Genomic DNA, 23163 nt, shown 5'->3' with positions numbered 1-23163 from the left:
GTTTCACATGTATGTGAAAAAAGCTTTTTTAAAAAATAATAGTACTTTTTACTGTTGGAAAGAAGTCTATGAAAGCCATCCTTAATATTTTCAAATGTTCCAGTGATTTTCTTTCAAGTGATTTACCATGAGTTTCCTTTCTTAAATAGTTTATTTTGAAAGTTCAAAATAAAAACCTGTTAGAAAATTCTTTTTTTTTTCTAGTAATGTGAAACTGAGTAGTGACATGTGTTTATTTTCCTGTGTCTGCTGTTGCTGCTAAGTCCCTTCATTCGTGTCCGACTCTGTGCAACCCCAGAGACGGCAGCCCACCAGACTCCCCTGTCCCTGGGATTCTCCAGGCAAGAACACTGGAGTGGCAACTAGGTTTTGTTAAAACACAAGAGACTAATTTTAAATCCAACATTTGGGGGAATTCCCTGACAGTCCAGTGGTTAGGACTCCAAGCTTTCACTGCTGTGGGCCTGGGTTCCATCCCTGGTCAGGAAACTTAAGATCCCATAAGACAAGAGGTGGGGCCAAAAAAAAAGTCAACATTTACATTCCATTCTTTCTAAGGCTACATCATTAACACTAGAAGGAGGACGATTAAAACGAACCCCACAGCTGATCCATGGAAGAGATTATGAGATGGTTCCAGAACCTGTATGGAGAGCACTTTATCATTGGTATGGAGCAAACCTGGCCCTACCTAGACCTGTAAGTACAGCCAGTATTGCCTTATATAAGCAGCATTTATAATAGGGCCTTCTATTAATTCACTATGTGAACCTCACTACCCACAAATTAGCTCTTAACCATGATAGAGCTTTCAATACCTGTTCAAATTAGTTGAATAAATTTTAGGTTCTTTTATGTTCATTCACTCATTTACTCATACATTTATTGAGCACTGTATTAGGTTCTAACCACAAAATGATACTCCTTTGGGAATGGGCAACTTACATAAAGCGAAGGAAATAATCACTGGACTAAATAGAGTCAAGGAATTATGAGGCTAGGCAATTACATAAGTCATCCACATAAACACAAACATTAGATAATGCAGAACTTAGACTGGAGCAGAAGTCTGAGAGCCAGTGCCAAGAAGTTCAGTGAATATAGAAACAGTGGTGCAGATGTTATTTCTAAAATTGTTATTCCCATTAGCCACACAGGCATCCACTTAGCTGTTCTGGATTTTGTGGTTTGTCTTTTTGAAGGAGGGACATAACAAGATCACAGTAGATGATAATAAGAATTCAAAGCCGGTGAATTCTGATCGTGACCATTAATAGAATGAGTCATTTAGAGCATAAGTGAAATGCTCTGAAGTAATTTAAAGGGCTTGGAGTGTATAATATGAAAATATTAGTTAACTCTACAGGATCATTTTGCTTATACAGTAAACAGCAGTATTCATTGCCTTAAATACTCTTTACATTATTGATGCAGTAAAATACTTTATAAGCAGATTCTTTTGCCATATCAAAAAACACTCTCCCTTATATAATGTCCAAACTAGAACTTTTTTATACCAGGAAGGTTTTACATAGATAAGATATAGTAAGTTAGATCACTTCCAAAGAGTAAAACTCTGCTGTATATCCGTAGTCTATAATTTTATAATGATTTTGTTATTAATAATTATGTTTACAAAAATTATGTTTAAATCTTAATCAGGAATTTACGGTTTGTATTTGTTGGCTCCAAAAGGTTTTTACTATATTTATCAACAGAACTCCTAGGTAGTTACATGTAAATATGAATATACATAGATGTATATGCATACATATTCTTTATTTATTGGGGTTTGGGGTAGTCCTTGAATTAATCACTTAATTTCTAGGACTTCCCTGTTCTATCTAATATTCTGTACCTGTAAGGGAATCATTGTGATAATTGGATAGATGTTTGATGGATAGATGGATAGATAGATGCAGTCTGATATTTTAGAGTCTGCCTGAATTCACACTGAGTTCAGTTCAGTTCAGTTGCTCAGTCGTGTCCAACTCTTTGCTACCCCATGGACTGCAGTACACCAGGCTTCCCTGTCTTTCACCAACTTCTGGAGCTTACTCAAACTCATGTCCATTGAGTTGGTGATGTCATCCAACCATCTCATCCTCTGTCGTCCCTTCTCCTGCCTTCCAGTCTTTCCCAGCATCAGGGTCTTTTCCAGTGAGTCCGTTCTTCGCATCAGGAAGCTTCAGGACTGGTTTCCTTTAGGATTTATTGGCTTGATATCCTTGCAGTCCAAGGGACTCTCAAGAGTCTTCTCCAACACCACAGTTCAAAAGCATCAGTGTTTTAATCTCTAAATCTTAGTTTCCTCTTCTGTAAAATGGAGTTAGCAATAGTATCTACCTCGTTAGACTTGTTTTGATAAGTAAGTAATGCGTATGATTAGCACAGCACCTGAGTTACAGTGATGGTCAGTAGCAAATTTTGCCTGTTGCTGCTGTCATCATCATTATAATTATTAAATGAGTTTTTTCAAAGCCTCACAAAAGGTCATGCTTTTTAACATTGATAGCAGATAAATATTAGTTAAGCTACCATTTTACTGCATTAAAGCTTCATTTGCTGGTTTGACAATATTTTTTCACCTCTAAATATAATAATTTGCCTGATTTCAGGAAAAATTGCTATAAAAACACTTAAAGTATGGTGTTCCACGTTAAAGAATACTAAATATATTTGCCACAGCAAGGTTAAAAATCAATACTTTCATTGCCATGTTTACATAAATCACACCATTTTTTTAAAAAATAACTTTAATTCTTGTGAACAAGCTCATTGACAAATTGAGCAAAGTAAAAAAGAACAAAGAAAATAAAAACCATATCCTACTCCTTAAGAAGTAATTACTATTAACATTTCAGTGTACGTCTTCCCAAACATTCCTCTGTGCCTATTCATATACAAATTAGTATAAATAATTTTATGAAATTGAATCAAATTATGCTTGCTGTCATGTAATCTTTTCAATCTAATATAGATGTTATTGATATCTTTCTAGGTTAATAACATAATTTATTAACCAATCACCATGGATAGACAATTAGTTTGCATCTAGATTTTCGTTGTTTAAAATGATTTTCTGGTGAATATTCTCTTCTCCAACGTGTGATGATTTCTTTAAGATAAATTTCTGTAAATGGAATTGCATTTATTGTCATCCAGTTGTAGTTCAATTAGTTCATAGACAAGAATAATTAAAATGTAAATAAATATGTATATATGTTTGATTATGCATGAATGTATAAGAATTCGTTGATCTGTAATTTGCTCACAAATTCACTTATCTTGAAAAGTATTCTACACATTATAAAAGTTACTTCATTATCAGTTCAGATTCTGCCAAAAGTATGTTTTCTCTGTAGCCTGATAACTACAGGTACAGAATTATTGATCTTTCCCCAAATCACAGTTAAACTGAAGTCCTAAGAAAATTTGACTGTTGGCTTTGTAGCTCTCAGTGACTCTAGAAGAAATGGAGAGACTTTTGTTTTTCTCCATTGGTCTTACTGTTGGGGAGAGCTCCTTTTACTGCTTATTATTTAAATAGTAGTTGATAAAGCTTACAAGTGGAGCTTTTGTAGTATACTGTAGCATATCAGAACATGCAGAATACTTTAAAGAAATAGTCCTAAAGGTTTGGTTTGTATCATTGTTTTTATCTGGCTCTTTACTGCCCCCTCTTGATATTAAAAAATGCTCCGTTGCAGAATACATTGATTTTTAAAGCAAAAGAAAATGAAAGCCCAATTACTTGAGGTTGTTAAAAATTCTGTAAGATTTTATGTTTTAGAGAGTTGAGGACTTCCCTGGTGGCCCAGTGGTTGAGAATCCACCTGCCAATGCAGAGGACATGGGTTCAGTCCCTGTCCTGATGAACTATAATCCATGTGCCACACTACTAAGCCTGTGTTGTGGAGCCTGTGAGGGCTGTTTTAACCATGTGACTTTCAGTTTAGTACATCCAATTTAGTTGTTTTAATCATAGACAAAAAAATATATGAACAGTCCAGTTAAAGAAAACATAGATAGTAAATTTTAACATGGAAACATTTTTGTTCTCACTACTAATACAAGTACATTTAAAATATTCTTTATATGTATTAAAGAAATTAAAGTCATGTCCAGTGATAAGGTTTTGTGACAGTAATACATTCATATAATTCTGGGAATATTGTAAATTGCTGCATTTTGGGTGGCCATATAAGTTATGCAGTTAATAACATGAATGCGTGTGTGCTCAGTGATTTTAATCTTGTCCGACTTTCGTGACCCTATGGACTATCCCTCCAGGCTTCTCTCTCCTTGGGACTCCCCAGGCAAGATTGATGAATAATCCTGTACTTTTTACTTGTGACTCCATTCCTAAGAATTTGTCCTCTAAAAGAACATCATTTTTCTATATGAGATATGTAAAAGTGAAAAGACTTATTGTGTGAAAGTACTAGAATTGTAGATAATATTTAAGATTTTCCCCTTAATATTGATACTACTTGCTTTTAAATGAAGGGGGAGAAAATACCTACCAGGAATCCTAATCCTGGAAAATGGACTTAGATGCGGGAGCCTGAGGGCCTATAAACCCATGTCATGTAAACTGGTGACTTTCTGACCTATAGGCAGTGAAGCTTTTGAACATTTCATTTTGGAAGTAAATCTCAGAAATTAGGTAAAAAATGGCAGGTTTTATTTCTTTTATAGTGATCACTTCATATATTTTAAAACAACAGGTGATCAAAAATAGCAAGACAGAAATCCCAGAACTGGAATTGTTTCCTCGCTATCTTCTCTTCCTGAGACAGCAGCCTGCCACTCGGACACAACAGTCTAACATCTGGGTGAATATGGGTATGATGAGCCTGAGAGTGTTTCCTCAGCATTTACCAAGAGGTAACTTAAGAATGCAGCAAGAATACCGTGCATTTCCTTGAAAAAAATAAAAATGAAAACCAATTTGCTCCAAGCCTGGTGCCACTATTACTAATACACATTTTCATCTGTTTTCATACAGAATCAGAAAATCTCTTATGGGCCTTAGATCTACGGTCATGCGCAAGACTAGCTGGGGTAGAGGCAAAGTCCCAGCAGCAAACTGAAAAGGGTTGTTTCCTTTTCTGGCTTGCAAACATACAAAGATAATAAGCAGAAATGAATTTTATATACTTTGTTTCTTTGAGAACAAGCCATTGTAAATTATGTGCTTGACCTCAGTTAGAGTCTGCCAGCCAGTGACTGTTCTTTTCAACTCCACTCAGATTTCTAAGAAGTAATTTCTTCAGCAGTATCCTCTAATCGTGTGTGTGTGTTGAGTTTTTTGTTTTGGGAGGTTTTTGTAATAAAACATGATACATTTCTCATGCTAGGCCCAAGGAGCCTTTATAACAGATAATACAAAGGAAAAGATCTGTTTTTAAAAATGAAAGTGAACATTTTCTTCAAAAACATCAAGCCTATCAAAATGATATATAAATAAGTTTTCATTTTAATGTGATAGATGCAAAAAGTTCCCTTTTGATTTCTCTCTGAGGTTAAATTTTACCGATGGGCCAGGCTTGCTCTATGCTTTTGCATTACAAATATTTGAAATAGTTCTTCAGCAAAAATAATGAGTTCATCCATTTACACAAAATCTCCGATTATGTTAACAATGCCATAATGTTATTATAATCGCTATAACTTATGCAAAAACCACCTATGAACCCAAACCAACCCTGTAAGTATCATCTCTTCTTTGAAATTTAGTAGGATTAGTTTTATTTCATCATTAAAGATTATATTCAGATAATATATGGAAATTCTTACATGTACTGTTTGGTAAGAATTATACCAAAGCAGTGCCCTCAAACTTTGTCTTTAGGTAACACATTATAATCAAAAAACAGTGAAATAAGAATCTCTCTGAAACACTCTTGATTTAATTTTCCATTGAGTAATATCAATAGTATTTGCCTTTCTTTCATGGCACCCATAGTACATATCTTTTTCAATTCTCTTTGAAAGATAACATGAGAGGCAAGATGTGTTGTTGCGCTTTTAGTAAGTATTCTTTATAACTCTTGTGCTGATCCTAGATTTTTGCTGCTTCTGTAAATTCCACTAGATTTGTTGGTGCTATTCAAAAGTATGAAATTATGTATAATAAGTGGCTGCCTGCTTAATGAGCTATGCTACAAAAACTGTCTAGAATTCAAATAAATTTCTTATATGGCTTAGGACAATAGAAATTGACTTGGACACTAGCAAATGCTTCTGAATCCTACAACTGTATAGTCATTATGCTCCAAATTTGTTCTTAATTTGAAATTTTATTTCTTACTAATTAGTTATGAAATCAATCATTAATCATTTTGAAGTTTATAAAAACATGCTTTCTTGCTGTAATCTTATAACTAATCCTCTGATGTGTATTTAGAGAAATTTGCCCTTTTGTTTTCTTCTAGGATTATCCTTTGCTTGCTGATAGTAAATGATTTGCTTTGCTAGAATTTAAAAGTTAATCGTAGTTGGGTTTTGTTCTCCATACATAGTTTTCATCTTTCTTTCTAATTTATCACAGCTATTTACTGGGCTCTTTTATTCCTTTTCGGCTTCCCTGGTTTCTCAGACAGTAAAGAATCTGCCTGAAATGCAAGAAACCTGAGCTCAGTTCCTGGGTTGGGAAGATCCCCTGGAAGAGGGCATGGCAACCCACTCCAGTATTCTTGTCTAGAGAATCCCCATGGACAAAGGAGCCTGGCAGGGCCATAGTCCACGGGGTCACAGAGTCGGACACGACTGAGTGATTAAGCACACAATTTATTCCTTTTGAAGTAACAGGTTTCCAAACCTTACTACAGTTATCAATGACTTAATGGTAGCCTTTTTAATAGACAAAGCTACAGAAGTCATTGTTAAATGATTTTTCAGCCTATTTTAGGTGAGTTAATTCTTGGAAGCTCTGAAAAAGTAGATGATGCCAGTGCTTTTCTCCTCTGTTTAGTAAGTAAATACTCAAAGCACATTTAATGGGAAGGAAAAAAGCTAAGTCACCATTGAATGGGTAGAAAATTACCTGGAGTGTATAATTGTACCCTTGATAGATTATATTGATACATTGAGTGTATTTTTGTTTTGGGTTGCTCAGTGAACTAAATATAACCTCCCATAGGCAGAGATGACCATTTTAAGCTTCAGCTTTTGTCTAGATTTTTGGCTGAATAGTTACCCAGGGTTTAGCAGACGGTTTTAGCAACCTGTTTTTGATTTCCATAATCTCTTGTCATTTTATCCCCCTTTTCTTTTGAAATATATGGCTAGACTTGATACATTCTTCCTTTAGTCTTTACTCTTTCCCTTTATTGCCTCTTTCTGTTTGCACTTTGAGCCCTTCAAGAATTCAAGGTCATGTCTACTGTCCTTATTGGGTAGACGGGCCTTATGGTTCTCCCTGGTACCTTTCAATAGGGCAGTTTCTTTTTTGTCATGGGACATTTTTGGCTTATTTTAAAGCTCTGTTGGCCATGAAATATCTGTGCCTACTTAGAATTCTAAGTAAAAGTTTCTTGAGTAATTGTGCCACAGTGGACCAGGTAATTGGGCCACTTAATGAGAGTGAGGGATTAGCAATGCAAATACAGTTTATTTTAAGAAAGTAGATCAGGTGAATCCAATTATCCTTCTGTGGTGTTCAAATCCAGTCCCATTTCCCAGTGTAAGACTCTTCCCCATTCTTTAACTCTGAGTTTTGATTTTGCTATTGAGTATGACCCAGCTGAGGGCCAAGAAATCAGTGCCCATTGATATTTGCCACTCTTCTTGGATTCCAGATACTGCCAGTTATTTGCGTATCTGATTTTGTTGTTCTTCCTGTCAAAGTTAAGGCTTACCCTAAGACGCTTAGGACTCCTATCTTCATTTTACAGCTTCTTAAAATTTCTTAATTTATAAAATTATTAAATCTGTAATTCTTATTTCTCATTATTATTTCCTAAAATAGTATGGTCCCCATTACTAAAAGGGGTGCTTTCTCTTTTTTTAACATCTGCCTTTTTCCTTACTGTGATTACTATGACCATAGGAAATGTCCCTTCTCCGAATGCACCATTAAAGCGGGTCTTAGCCTATACAGGCTGTTTTAGTCGAATGCAGACCATCAAGGAAATTCATGAATATCTATCTCAGAGGCTGCGCATCAAAGAGGAAGATATGCGCCTGTGGCTATACAACAGTGAGGTAAGAGGCATGTCAGTCAAGGAAAGTCCTCCTTGTTAGATCCATGTTTCATAAGTATGGAGGGTTTGTCTACATTAATTGTTCATGAACAGTACAATCTTATAAACTTATTATTATAAAGTAACAATAAATACATCTTTTTAAGAAATAGTTTATTTCAGATTTGTCTTAAAGTAAGGTACACACATATTGAAATTCAAACAATACGAAAGTATGTGGTGAAAATTCTTCCCATCCTCTGACCTCTGTCTTCCATTCTCCTTAGAGGCAGTGCTTTTAATTATTTATGTATTCTTCCTAACACATGCAATATGTTTTTATTTTACTCTGAAATTGGATGGTAAGTAGTTTTAACCAGCTCTTTATCCCCTAGTTCCTTCTTTCTTACATCCTTCTTTGGTCACCATTGAGAACTGAGAAGCAGTATAGTAAAGAAAGTTGAGAGCACAGCTCCTGGAGCCTCACTGCCAAGGATTAAGTCCTGACTCACTCCTGTTAGTTAACTAACCAAGGACAAGTCCCTTAACTCTCTGTCACAGTTTTTCCATGAGTAAATGGGGAAAATAATAATATTTCCCTTAGGATAGTTGTAAGAATTAGATGAGTTAATTTTCCGAGCACTTTAGACAGGGTGAGTGTCAACAAAATGTATAATTCTGTTGCATGGCATTTGGTTTTACATTTTCATTTCCTAGTTAGTGATCAAGGTCCATCTTGAATACAAGCACATTTACTCAGTTTAGTATATACTTACTATATGTTAATCAAAACTTCTTTTCTGTAAGCTGTTTAGAAAATCTAAACCTCAGTGGATTTTGGTTTGTGTGATCAGTCTTTCCTGGTCTCCCCAAAATCAGATATAATTTTTTTAGAAATATAAAATATGTGTTTACAGAGTATAGATTCTTTCCCTTATTTTGCCACCAAAATTATAAGTACTTTTGAATAACTGTAATATGCTAAATGTCTGTACATGAGTTATGTACATGTACCTTCAAGGAATTTTTTAAATTGTCATTTTTATTTCAGCATTTGTTTCAAAGTTAGTAATTAAATTAACAAAACATTTCCTCCTCCATACACAGAATTACCTCACTCTTCTGGATGATGAGGATCACAGATTGGAATATTTGAAAATCCAGGATGAGCAGCACCTGGTAATTGAAGGTACAAGATGGAAGCATACATCTGTATTAGATTTTTAGGGGAAGAATGAAAGGTTTAATTACTCACCGATAATCTACTTCATGGGGCTTCCCAGATGGTGCAGTGGTAAAGAATCCTCCTGCCAGTGCAGGAGATGCAGGTTTGATCCCTGGGTCGAGAAGATCCCCTGGAGCAGGAAATGGCAACCTACTCCTACTTTGTTCTTGCCTGGAAAATTCCATGATGTTGCAAAGAGTCGAAGACGACTGAGCAACTGAGCATGACAAGCCTCCTTTATAGGTTTTTCCAACTGGTATTTGATCAGTTTTCTTCATAGTAAAGAAAACCCATTAAACCTTTATGTAATCCTTTTGTAATGGAATACTATTTAGATTGCTTTAAGAGGAAAAACATGTCTACATTCATTATCTGGCAAGGGTGGAAACAGTTGTAAAAACAAGTGAATTCAGTTATAAGTTTACAGTTTATTAAAATTTTCAAGCTCCCTCCTTGAGTTTGAATGAGGAGATTAACATTCTTGCATTGTTAGTGATGCAGGCTTTTCATTAGTCCTCAACACTGATCAAGAAAGCTTAGCTCGAGTAACATACATTTACATACTGGCATGTATAAGTCATTGAAAACTTAGTGTGTCTTTTCTCAAGATTCATGAAACATTCCTAGCTGCCTTTGTATTAAAATGAATACTCCGGCAGTTTCACAATTTAAGAAAGAATTGTAAAAAAGAAAGAAGAAAGAATTGTGATAGTTCCAGTGTTTTAGGCTTAAGAATTTTAATTCCTTCTATTGAAGGTTGAGTATAATTTTACTTCAGGTATGCAATTGAGGGATTAGTTTACTAATTAATTCTAATCACTGACTATAAAGCCCCCTATCTAAAGAATTGGAATGGTTTCAGAGCCAATTACAAAAAAAAATTTTTTTTCAGTTTCTGGTTTAGAAATAAGTTTTTGTTTTTAAACAGTACACTTGAGTGGGTGTGATTTGATTGGATAAGAGATTAACACATTATTGTCTTTCTAGTTCGCAACAAAGATATGAGTTGGCCTGAAGAAATGTCCTTTATAGCAAACAGTAGTAAAATAGATAGACACAAGGGTAAGTTTCCACTGTATTTATTTTTAAACAGATGATCTTAAAAGTATTATTTTATGTTTTCTTCTTTCAGCTGTTGAAGTGTTAACAAATTGTAGCTTTCTAGCTCAATAGTGATTAAGCCTCGTCTTATTTTTCTTTTTCCTGAAGCATCACATTTCTTTCTAACCTTGCAATTAAATTATTTAGTCATTTTAAAAGATACAATTCTAGGAGAGAATTGTTTGAACTCTAAAAAACCATCAGAGCAATTGAAGAGAATCATTGCTACTTCCAGAGTACAAATGAGCATAGATCCAGTAGATTATCATGATTGCCAGTGAGGCTCCGTGAAAAACTTCTACTTTAACATTGCAAGACCCAACAGAAAATTATTATCTCCATCTAACTGATTAGAAAAATTATAAAAATCATTGCATTGAATACAAATAACTGTTTGGTCTATGACATCTTGCTGCAGCTAGGCTTCTGTTCTCATATTGTTTGTTCCAGTTCCGACAGAAAAGGGGGCCACAGGTCTGAGTAACCTGGGAAATACATGCTTCATGAATTCAAGTATCCAGTGTGTTAGTAACACGCAGCCACTGACACAGTATTTTATCTCAGGAAGACATCTTTATGAACTCAACAGGTAATCTTCCTTGAGTCATTGGCTCTTAACTTTCGTAATTTTGATATGAACCCAATATTACCTAAATCTGTTCTTTATTCACCCTGAGGGAGAAAATTCTTCATCTTATTTGCCCTGTTAAGCATGAAGTAAGCTTCCCTAGTGGCTCAGTGGTAAAGAATCCGCCTGCCAGTACATGAGACATGGGTTGGTAAAGAACCCACCTGCTAATGCAGGAGACATGGGTTCAATCCCTGGGTCAGGAAGATCCCCTGGAAAAGGAAATGGCAACCCACTCCTGTATTCTTGCCTGAGAATTTCATGGCAGAGGAGCCTGGTGGGCTACAATCCATGGGGTTGCAAAGAGTCGGACACGACTGAAGCAACTGAAGGACAAGGACCACATGTTGCTTCTCTTGTTTTGAAAATGTGTTTTGATGTGAGAAAACAGATACTAGGCATTTCTGTGTTCACATGATTGTGATTTATAAGAATCATTAAGCAATACATTTTCCTCCCAAACTTGTAGGACAAATCCCATTGGTATGAAGGGGCATATGGCTAAATGCTATGGGGATTTAGTACAGGAGCTTTGGAGTGGAACTCAGAAGAATGTCGCCCCATTAAAGCTTCGGGTAAGCATGTTAAAATAATATAAAGGTATTAAGTCTTAAGCAGCTGTTTAAGTAATTTTCTTTGCTTTTTGTATTTATCTTTTAATTTTAGCTTAATGTTTTTGGGTCTTTCATAAGACATAAACTTTTACTTGTTCAAATATAAGCAAAATACTCTTATAGGCATAGTAGATAGAAAAAGTTCAGAAGTACAGTCTAAATTTAGAAATTTCATTCATTTTACTAATTTATCAAGTATTTTACTTGTATATATAGTAAACTTTTCTTTTTTCGACCTTCATTATTATGAGTATTCTAACTGCAAGGTAGCCCTGAGTCTAATTAATGATACTCAGTACATTTTTAACATCACTAAGATAATTAGTTCTATCCATAGAGAAAAAAAAAAAGTAGCAGAACGACTGTAATTAATGAATATAAATTTTACATTAATATTGTTTATAGTGAATTTTAGTAAAGTTTGGATTATTTTTTATCTTTATTTAAAAGTAAGTTGAGAACTTCCCTGGTGGTCGAGTGGCTTATTAGACTCCTTGCTTCCAATGCAGGGGGCCTGGGTTTGATCCCTGGTCAGGGAACTAGATCCCACATGTCACAATGAAGATTGATCTGTATGCTATAGCTAAGACCTGGTGAAGCCAAATAAATAAATAATTTTTTTTAAGGCAAGGCAAAAGCTTTTTAGGTTAAAAATTAAATAATCATAGTAGCTAAAAATTTGGTTACTTATCACTTAGCAGCCACTATCTGATTACTTTATGTGTATTAACTCATTTAATCTTCTAAATGGCCCCATAATATAAAGCAGTGTTACAATCCCCATTTTATGGCTCAGGAAACTAAGGCTAATAGCAGTTAAGTAGCCTATCCAAGGTTGCAAGCTAGTAAGTAAGTCCTCACAGTTGAACACTGGGCTATTCTGCCTCTAATAATAAAAGTTAGGATACAACACCACCAGAAAAGCTAACTGTAAAAGAAAACAGGGAATCTTCCAATGTGACCAAATGCTATTTTAATATTTTCATATTGTATCTTAAATAGCAGTGGCAACCCACTCCAGTGTTCCTGCCTGGAGAATCCTAGGGACGGGAGCCTGGTGGGCTGCCATCTATGGGGGTCACACAGAGTTGGACACGACTGAAGTGACTTAGCAGCATGTACCTAAAGAACTGTTTGCCTATATTGATACTAAACCAGGACACAGGACTGGCCATAATACTTTTTTTAGTGGGCTGGGGAGAGCATCATTTGATATAAAGATTAGAAAGATTTCCTGATTACCCAAAATATGTTTGCTGAAATAGACTAAGTTCTATATTGTTTGGGCTTCCCTGGTAGCTCAGCTGGTAAAGAATCCATCTGCAGTGCAGGGGACCCCAGTTCGATTCCTGGGTCGGAAAGATCTGCTAGAGAAGGGATAGGCTACCCACTCCAGTATTCTTGGGCTTCCTTGGTGGCTCAGCTGGTAAAGAATCCGCCTGCAATGTGGGAGACCTGGATTCGATCCCTGGGTTGGGAAGATCCCCTGGAGAAGGGAATGGCTGCCCACTCCAGTATTCTGGCCTGGAGAATCCCGTGGACTGTATAGTTTACTTATTCTCTGATTGAATTATGGGTATGGTCAGTCTCAATTTTATGGGATAGCAAATAACGAATTTGATTCCTTTTACATTTATAGTGGACCATAGCAAAATATGCTCCCAGGTTTAATGGGTTCCAGCAACAAGACTCCCAAGAACTTCTGGCTTTTCTCTTGGATGGTCTGCATGAAGATCTCAACCGAGTCCATGAGAAGCCATATGTGGAACTGAAGGACAGTGATGGCAGACCAGACTGGGAAGTAGCTGCAGAGGTTTGTCACTTTTGAGTTTCTAATGTAAGCACAGATAAAATATTCTGGCCCCAAATAAGTTTTGTGCAACTTAAATACTAACTAAACTGTTCTGTGATCAGAATTTTACTGTGAAAATGAAGGAATTTTATAATTCTCTGCTTATTTCTTGTGCCATAATCCCAAAACAAAGTATCGTTAATGAACATAGAAAAACATTTCCTTTTCACATCACACATTTTGGGGAGAGGATGTAGGAATAATTATTCAGTAGAACTTTAGGAGTCCCCATAATTGCTAAAGTAATGTGTATAGTGACTAATAGGCATATTTTATGTGCCTTTAATGGACAAAGAACTCACCATTGTTACCATGGTAAAAAGAAAAAGAAAGTAGGATTTTTCATCTGAATTTAGTATTTTCTATATTGAGCAAAAAGAAACACATTCTAAGGAATTTCCTGGAAGTCCAGTGGCAGAGTCCATGCTCTCATTGCAGGGGGCCCAGGTTGGATCCCTGGTTAGGGAACTAAGATCTGAGCGCTGCATGGTGTGGCCAGAAAAAAAAAGAATTACATTCTATTCAATCACTGGTTTTCTTTACTTTCTCAGTGGGCAATATATTTAAAATTACATACCTGACTTGTAAATCTGTAGGCAGAAAGCTTATTTTTGAAGGAAAAATTAAGGATTATAATCTTGACATTAAATCTAATATATTTAACCATTGCCTTGAATTTTTGGAGAAAAGCTTATCTTTTGAATTTGGAGGGGATAAAAAAGTTCTCTAATCTTTTTTCTTGCTAGGCCTGGGATAATCATCTAAGGAGAAATAGATCAATTGTTGTGGATTTGTTCCATGGGCAACTAAGGTCCCAAGTCAAATGCAAGACATGTGGACATATAAGTGTCCGATTTGACCCTTTCAATTTTTTGTCTTTGCCACTACCAATGGACAGTTACATGCACTTAGAAATAACAGGTAGGTCACAAAGTTCTGAAATATTATTTAATTCCTTAGTCTTTTAACCTTGTATTCAGTCAGCTTGAATTTGTAAGTTTAGTCATTTGTTTATAGTGAGTTCTCATAAAGATTGGTAGTCAGCATGTTATAGTTTTTTAAAAATTTTATTGAAGTATAATTGATTTACAATGTTCTGTAATGATAACAAGTCTGGTTTCAGGCATGATTTGAGGTTTGAAAGACTTGAACATGCGTCCGTTTTTGTGCTCATTGAGTTCTCTTAATTTTAAATGTGCCAGAAGCTCTCTTGAAAAATCTTGCAAAGCCGCTCACACTTCTTTATCGAGTGAACATACAAAAATAATGATTTCACTTAATATTATTTTAAACACCACCTGTTGTAGTGTGTACATATAAAAATTCTAGACAAATGTTTACTAGTTGCAAGTCTCACACACACACAGGTATAAAGCTTTCAGTGAAACCTGAATTTTACTAATAAAAATCTTTTCTCTTTACTAGTTATTAAGCTGGATGGTACTACCCCTGTACGATATGGACTAAGACTGAATATGGATGAAAAGTACACAGGTTTAAAAAAACAGCTGAGTGATCTCTGTGGACTTAAATCAGAACAAATCCTTCTTGCCGAAGTACATGGTTCCAACATAAAGGTGATATTAACTATTCTCTCTGGGAAACCCTTGATTCCTTCAAAAATCACAGTTTTCTCAATTAATTATTGTGTTAAATGACCAAGGGAGATAATAAAACACAATAAAAACTGGAAAAAAATTGTAAAGCTTTTCATTCTAGAAGAAACTAAAAGAGTTGTCCACCAGAATAAAAGAGTAAAATGATGGTGATATTTTTAAAGAAGAGAAACATGTAAGCCCAGAGCCCCCTGTATGGAGTGATCTAGCTATGTCAGTACAGCCTGAATTTACCCCAAGGACCACCACTGCTTTGTTTTACATCTCTTATGTGTTACTACTGTTCCTAGAATTCTTTAAGTATTTTGTGTATTTATGAATGTGTGTTCTTAATACTTATTTATAAATATATATACCTGGCCTTTAAACACACTAAGAGGGTAAAAACAAAGTGATGCAAATCACTTCTTCCTCCATACCAGCTGGAGAAAGAAGCAATTCAATAAATAAGTTGCCCTAAATTGAGTTCCTACCATTGGTATTATTTATATTCATCTTCAGGATTTTTAAACAAGTTCCCACCTCCTTAACATTTTTTTCATGTGTGATGCAGAGGTGAGATCTCTTGGGATTTGGGGTTTAGATTCTTGAAATGAAGGAAAAAACTTAAGTCAGTTATACACATCATACTACCTTCCTATGAAAGAGGATAACGGTTTCTCCAGTAAGGTTAGTTTTCATTCAGTTTATCAAACCTGCATCTTTTAGTTATTTTAGAAAATTTATTCAGACATCTTGTTTGCTTTACTGATAAAAGACTCTAAGACATTTGCTTCAAATATATCAGAGATGATTTTCCATTTTGTCTGAAACATCTCCCCCTTCTCCTCTTGCTTCTTTTTCTGTAGAATTTCCCTCAGGACAACCAGAAAGTACGGCTCTCAGTGAGTGGATTTTTGTGTGCATTTGAAATTCCCATCCCTGGATCTCCAATTTCAGCTTCTAGTCCAATACAGACAGGTAAGAGAGAACTAGAGCTCTTTCTCATGATTTTAGCTTTGAATAATAGTCTAAGGGTTGTCATTCTTTTTTGGTTTTTGTTTAGGCTAAAAATATTAGAGAGAAAAAAAATTGCAGCCAAAGAATTTTGGCACCTGTAGGAAACCGTAGTGAACATCTTAAATTCTTCATTTTATTGATGAGGAACCTAAAATTCAGAGAACCTAAGTTGGATAGGTAGTTCTTAGCTAAATCTACCACTGGAGTTCAGATCTTTTAACTCTCTTATCTAATACTAACATGGCAACAGCCGGTATGAGAGAAATGTGCTTTAGAAAACAGAATAGTGAATTTGTCTAAAAAAGAAGTTTGTTTATACTCTGATATTTATATGGTCATTCATATAATTTAATATGGTCATCCAGTTAGTCTTCTTGGCCATCGTCTCTTCTTTTTATTGTTGATAATTAGATTTCCCAGCTGTCAAAGGCTTTAGAGAGAAGGGGACTCCTCTCATAGGTGCTCAGTAGATAGTACTGATGGTGGGTTGGTGGATGATTTATTATTGCTTTTTTTGTTTGTTTATATCATTTATATCACTGTCCTATAGAACCCTCTGCAATGATGAAAACTTTCTTTAATCTTTGCCATCCAATAGAGTATCCAGTGGAGAAGGCAATGGCACCCGACTCCAGTGTTCTTGCCTGGAGAATCCCAGGGACGGCGGAGCCTGGTGGGCTGCCGTCTATGGGGTCGCACAGAGTCGGACACGACTAAAGCGACTTAGCAGCAGCAGAGTATCCAATAGTCACACCAACTGTTTAGCATTTGAACTGTGGCTAGTAAAACTAAGAAAATGCATTTGTAATTTAAAAAGCATTGTCTTTCCTCAGTTATAACAAATGTGTCATTGTGGTGGGGGAGGGTGCTAATGGGGGAGACTGTGCTTGTGTCGGGGCAGGGAGCAGATGGGAGTTCTCTGCAGGTGTTTTTAAAAATAAAGTGTTTGTAAAATATCTGGCTAAAGACTACATGGAGAAATGAATTTTTTGAGGATAAGAAAAAGAAAAGCAGAACTATTTTCATGCCATAACATAGGACTGATAAAGATTGTTGTAAAAATTTCACTTACTCTTTCTAGCAGTTACTCTTGTTTAGTCATTTAATCAAAAGTATTAGTAATGAAAGTAAAATCTAAAATGAAAATCTTCCAGTTAATCTAGAATTATTTGACATATGATTACTTCCAGTCCTAAGTTAAAATAGACTGTCAGTGGTCTGGGTCCCAGCAATGTTTGAGAAAAGAGCAAAGATAAAGGTACCACAAACATATGATGCTGTGCTTACCTTTGAATTTGTAGATTTCTCCTCCTCCCCATCTACAAACGGAATGTTCACCCTGACCGCCAACGGGGACCTGCCTCGACCAATATTCATTCCCAATGGAATGCCAAACACTGTTGTGCCATGTGGAACTGAGAAAAACTTCACAAATGGAATGGTGAATGGTCATATGCCATCTCTTCCCGACAGTTCCTTTACAGGCTACATCATTGCAGTCCACCGGAAAATGGTTAGTTCAATGTTAGGCAAATTACTGCTGGTCTTGCCAGTGCTGTTTATGAAACAGCAGTTTCTGCCTTGGCAACATCTTCAGTGTGTGCACTTTCAGTGTGTTGTGTATGCTGTTCTAAGTGGTTACAGCCAGGATCTAGTATCACATCTGATGGCCTACATAGGAAATGATACTCCTCACTCACATTAAGCAGCAACAAGACAGCTGGTGCATCAGAATACTGTTGTCTCTAGAAAGTTTGTGACTCCTATATGTTCATGTCAGCGTGTACATCTTCGTTACCATATAAGTGTGGCTGCCTTAGATAAGCTTTTGTTTGTTTTGGAGGGAGAAACAAGAAGATTGCTAGGCAAGACAAGTTGTTTCCTAGGACTGCTATAGCAAATTGGCACAAATTTAGTGGCTTAAAACAATAGAAATTAATTCTTTGACAGTTCTGAAGACCAGAAGTCTGAAATCAAGGCATCAACATGGTTGTGCCCCTCTACAGGTTTTAGGAGAGAATCCTTCTTGCCTCTTCCAACTTGTAAATACCTGAAAATAAACTTTACAAAAAATATACAAGGCACCTATGTAGAAAACAATAAAATATTATTGCTAGAAATTAAAGAAGACTCAATTTGAAGGAATAGACTATGTCCATGGGATGACAACCCACTCAAATAGTCTTGCCTGGAGAATCCCATGGACAGAGGAGCCTGGAGGGCTACAGTCCATAGGGTCACAAAGAGTTGGACATGACTGAAGCATCAGAGCATGCACTCATGGATTAGAAGACTCAATATTTCAAAAATAACAATTCTCCACAAACAGATCTATAGATTCAATGCACAGTCCTAATAAAAATGCAAACTCTGTATGTTATGTGTGTATGTGTATAACTTCATAAGCTGATTCTAATATATGGAAGCACAAAGCACTAAAATAACCAAAGCAGTCTTAAAGAACAAAGAATGAGGAATTGAGCTATCAGATATCATGATTTTATTAACGCTTCCCTGGTGGCTCAGACGGTAAAGCGTCTGTCTGCAATTCGGAAGACCCAGGTTCAATCCCTGGGTTGGGAAGATCACCTGGAGAAGGAAATGGCACCCCACTCCAGTACTCTTGCCTGGAGAATCCCATGGACGGAGGAGCCTGGTAGGCTACAGTCCATGGGGTCGCAAAGAGTGATTTTATTAAGCAATGATATTTGAGACATTGTGATACTGGTATGAGAAAAGGCAAATAGACCAATGAAATAAAATAGCCCCCAAACAGGTTCACACATGTATGGGCACTTGATTTATAACAAAGATGGCATTACAGAGCTGTAAAAGACAACTCACTTGGTAAATGGTGCTGGGATAATGGGGTATCCATATGAAATTTGACATACCTAGATCTCACCACATAAAAATCAGTTGCAGGTGGACTGTAGAGTTAAATATGAAGGCAAAACAAAGGTGAATATGTTCATGACCTTGGTTTAGGGGGAAAACTTCTTCAGTAGGGCACAGAAAGCACTAAATATAAGAGGAAAGATTGTTAAATTGGACATCATTAAAACTAAGAACTTCAGTTTCATTAGAAGACATCACTAAAAGAATTAAAGGCAAGCCGTGGAGTAGAAGATGTTTGTAACTCATATTACCAACAAGAGCTCTCATACACTGCTGATGAGTGCACATTAATACAGCTAATTGGAAAACTAAGTTTTCTAACTGAAGATAAATAATTCCACCATTCTATTTTGTGTTTTTAAAAATGTCCATTAGTAGTAGAAAGGGTAAGGCAGTTGAGTCGTAGTCATAGAATATTATGCAGCATTGAAAATGAATGAATTTATACTTATTCCCAACATAAAAGAATCTCATAAAAATAATGCAGGAAAGAAGTCAGAAACAAAAAGAAATGAAATAATATATTTATAAATAAAACGTTAAAGACAGGGAAGATGAAATTTACAGTTTATTATGCATAGCGTATAAAACAAAGAAAAGCAAAGATATAATTACCAGAATTCAGAAAAACTGTTACCTCTAGGAGGAAGCTCAAGGAAAGCTTTGGAGTGCTGACTGAATTGCTTCTTGACCTGATTGGTGATTACACAGCTAATTACTTTGTGATAATTCTTTGAAATGTACATTTTCCCTTTGAATTAGTAACTCCCAAGTTAAAGTGATTTTTCTGACCATGTAGATGATGGTCTGTGGATCATTTTCCAGACAGGGTTGTTTGAGTAAACATCCTAGAGAATTAAGGGATATATTTGTGTCTTAGAATTTTGTTTAAGTGCAACTCAAATCTTGTTTAAGCACAGTCCCATCAGCTAAGATCATTGGAGTGATTCGTGCATTTCCCCATGTCTTTAAACAAAGCATTATCAGATTAAATACTAAGAACTCGGATGTATTTTTAAAAAATCTTTCTTACAAAACAGCTCCCTTCATCTATCATGCATGTTATATAAAGTGGTTGGTAAGTGCTTAAAGCATTATATACAGCGTTTTTTGTAATTATTGGACCATAAAGTGTGCTCTAAATTTTTACCTTTTAACCAGTTCCCTGTTTCCAGTTTACTTCATAATCTAATAGCTGCTTTGGGGAGTGCCTAAAATCGATGTGAGAGTTGGACTGTGAAGAAAGCTGAGTGCTGAAGAATTGATGCTTTTGGACTGTGGTGTTGGAGAAGACTCTTGAGAGTCCCTTGGACTGCAAGGAGATCCAACCAGTCCATCCTAAAGGAGACCAGTCCTGAATGTTTATTGGAAGGACTGATGCTGAAGCTGAAACTCCAATACTTTGGCCACCTCATGCGAAGAGTTGACTCATTGGAAAAGACCCTGATGCTGGGAGGGATTGAGGGCAGGAGAAGGGGACGACAGAGGATGAGATGGCTGGATGGCAGCACGGACTCGATGGACATGAGTCTGAGTGAACTCCGGGAGTTGGTGATGGACAGGGAGGCCTGGCGTGCTGCGATTCATGGGGTCGCAAAGAGTCGGACATGACTGAGCGACTGAACTGAAAATCGATTTTACCATCTATCCCAAGCCAACTCCCTTTCTTTTTATGTGAAAGGCAATGCCATCCTTCCATGTTAAAGGCTCAAGGCTAGAGATATTCTTAGATTTTTTCCCCCTTTTCTTCTGAAACTCTAGTATATCATGCCTTTTAATTTCTTCTTTCAAAATACTACTTGAATTTACCATTTTCCTTCATTTTCGTTGCCACCTTCTTCTTTCAGACGCTTTGATCTCATGATTGAATTACTTTGAAAATAGTTTGTCTTCTACTCCCTTCTACCAGAAAGAAAAAGAAGAGGAATAAGGCAAGGTCACATAAGCAAGAATATCAGAGAATAAAGGGAGAAATAATAGTGTTGTGTTGACACAACTACTAAAGGGAAGTCAACTTCAAAAGAGGAAAGAAAGAAGTGGCTACATGGACTAGAGACATCGAAAAGAATGAAAACTGAAGAGTTTGGCCAAGTAACCAAGTAAAGAAATAGGGCAAGAATTTAGCACAGTTAGGTCAAGTGAGATTTTTCAGATTAAAGAAGCTGTTAGGATAGAACCAAAGAAAGATTCCTGTACAGTAAAGCTGGGAGCATTATCCCATGAAGAACTGAGCAGGTATGGGAGGTATAGGCCACAGGGCCCTGGCTGGAAGAAGTTACCTCCAAGAGGAAGAAAATCATATGAGTTTAGAAAAGAAATAACACTGAGAAGGGTAGAAGAAAGAGATAGTTGCTTAAATCTGATTTATTTAGTAACATAAGTCATCTACTGAGAGTTGGAGTGGAAGAAAGGTATAAGTTTAAGGAGAGAAAAACTAATCAAAGTTTTTTGATTTTTAAAAAATAGTTCTTCTGAACTATGTCTCCTTTCTATAGGTCTGATAATAATATAACCACCAATACATGAAATGGGGTCTTAAAATCATGTATTTAGATAATAATCTTAAGTGAATAACAGCAAAATAAAATACTTGGGGATCTGAAATAAGAGTCTTCCACTTAGAAACTAGTGAGTTTATAAGTTGTTGGCTTAGCTTCTCTACTACATAAAGTTCAAATTTAAAGAATTAAATGTCCAAGTGCTCAGCAGATTTTTTTTAATAATCCTGTAACTAACTCCCAGCAGCTTTTCTATTATACTAAACTTTTGTTTTAAGTCACCATTTCCAGGCTAATTCTGTGCAGTATCTCGCATGTTAAGAAGTGATAAAAATCTCCTTTAACATACTCAGAGCAAACATCTCAAAAGTTTACCTTTTATTCCATCATATAATTAAAATATGATTTAAAAATTTTTATATATGATTCATTGTGTGTGAGAAATGTTTATCAGAGAAAACTGTGTAACTTGAAAATATTAAATGCTGAAAACCCAAGTTTGATAGAGGGCAACTCTGAAATTGGCACCCCTTCAGTGTCTCCACTTTGAATAACCATTCTCTTCACATTTTAATAAAAGATAGTTCTGTAAATAAAGAGAAGTGTGATAGTGACTGATTTGAAAATGGTAGTGATGCTTGTTCGGGGCAGTCCTAGAAGAAAAAAGAGAGGAATCAGAGGCCTGTTCTCAGCTCAGTCTTCTCTTGTTTGTACTTATAGATGAGGACAGAACTGTATTTCCTGTCATCTCAGAAGAATCGCCCCAGCCTTTTTGGAATGCCTCTGATTGTTCCATGTACTGTGCATACCCGGAAGAAAGACCTGTATGATGCGGTTTGGATTCAAGTGTCACGATTAGCCAGCCCACTCCCACCTCAGGAAGCGAGTAATCATGCTCAGGATTGGTGAGTCTCTGGGCATCTTCCTAGATGTACAATTTCCAAATGTAGAAAAAGGAGAATTTATGTTAATTCTGGGTGATTTATAGGACTCACTACAATTCAACCATTTGTTTTGGTTTTCTGAGTAGGAGAGACACTACACTTTACTTTCATCACCTAGACATTCCAGAGTCCTGTAATCCTTATAATCTCTGATCTCTTACCTAAATCTCTCTGGCAAATATTGTAAGTAAAGAAATTTTTTAGAAGAGAATTGTTGTATAGTTCTCTGCCGGAGTGTTACCTGGCTGTTTTATCTCTTTATCTTTCTTTGCATTCCTTACTTACTGTTGACCTGGTTATCACTGACATGATACTGGACAACATGGGCTATCCATAATCATTCAGTCAACGAGTTAGACAGAAAGATGGGAACTGCTGTGACAGGCATAATACTCGTTCTTGCCCTTACAATGGGTGCCATTACAACCATGAGTCCTTATCATAGTTTCATTACCTTTAGCAGTCATGTGATAGCCACTACAAATTGCCGAATGATCCATAAAGTATATTGCTCTTATGTTATATTCTTTGTGTTGCTTCTTATTGGGGCAAGGATGAATAGTTTTTTGTTGTTTTTTTTTTTACAGTCGGAGAACTCA

General features: G+C 36.0%; 1 protein-coding gene and 1 long non-coding RNA gene across 4 annotated transcripts in view; one reads left to right on the top strand and one right to left on the bottom strand.

Annotated features, from left to right (window-relative positions):
- The window catches only part of LOC129649691 (uncharacterized), a 28894-nt gene extending 19313 nt beyond the window's left edge, over positions 1 to 9581 (bottom strand). The window contains exons 1-2 of the long non-coding RNA XR_008713218.1: positions 9445 to 9581; positions 9303 to 9365 (exon numbers count right to left, since the gene is read on the bottom strand). This is a non-coding gene — a long non-coding RNA (uncharacterized LOC129649691). The remainder of the gene's footprint in view (positions 1 to 9302; positions 9366 to 9444) is intronic.
- The window catches only part of USP32 (ubiquitin specific peptidase 32), a 206691-nt gene that overhangs the window by 167095 nt on the left and 16433 nt on the right, over positions 1 to 23163 (top strand). For 2 of the 3 annotated variants that reach the window (XM_055577392.1, XM_055577391.1), the window contains exons 15-27: positions 559 to 699; positions 4731 to 4890; positions 8057 to 8211; positions 9297 to 9378; positions 10402 to 10476; positions 10966 to 11104; positions 11613 to 11718; positions 13397 to 13570; positions 14356 to 14530; positions 15035 to 15186; positions 16074 to 16185; positions 17526 to 17737; positions 22341 to 22525. In XM_055577392.1, the coding sequence (XP_055433367.1) occupies positions 559 to 699; positions 4731 to 4890; positions 8057 to 8211; positions 9297 to 9378; positions 10402 to 10476; positions 10966 to 11104; positions 11613 to 11718; positions 13397 to 13570; positions 14356 to 14530; positions 15035 to 15186; positions 16074 to 16185; positions 17526 to 17737; positions 22341 to 22525 (1868 nt within the window). The remainder of the gene's footprint in view (positions 1 to 558; positions 700 to 4730; positions 4891 to 8056; positions 8212 to 9296; positions 9379 to 10401; positions 10477 to 10965; positions 11105 to 11612; positions 11719 to 13396; positions 13571 to 14355; positions 14531 to 15034; positions 15187 to 16073; positions 16186 to 17525; positions 17738 to 22340; positions 22526 to 23163) is intronic. The other variant, XM_055577393.1, reaches the window with a different exon arrangement.

Source organism: Bubalus kerabau, chromosome 4 (assembly GCF_029407905.1).
Source record: "Bubalus kerabau isolate K-KA32 ecotype Philippines breed swamp buffalo chromosome 4, PCC_UOA_SB_1v2, whole genome shotgun sequence".
Lineage (NCBI taxonomy): Eukaryota > Metazoa > Chordata > Mammalia > Artiodactyla > Bovidae > Bubalus > Bubalus kerabau.
This window is presented reverse-complemented; position numbering and strand designations above follow the sequence as displayed.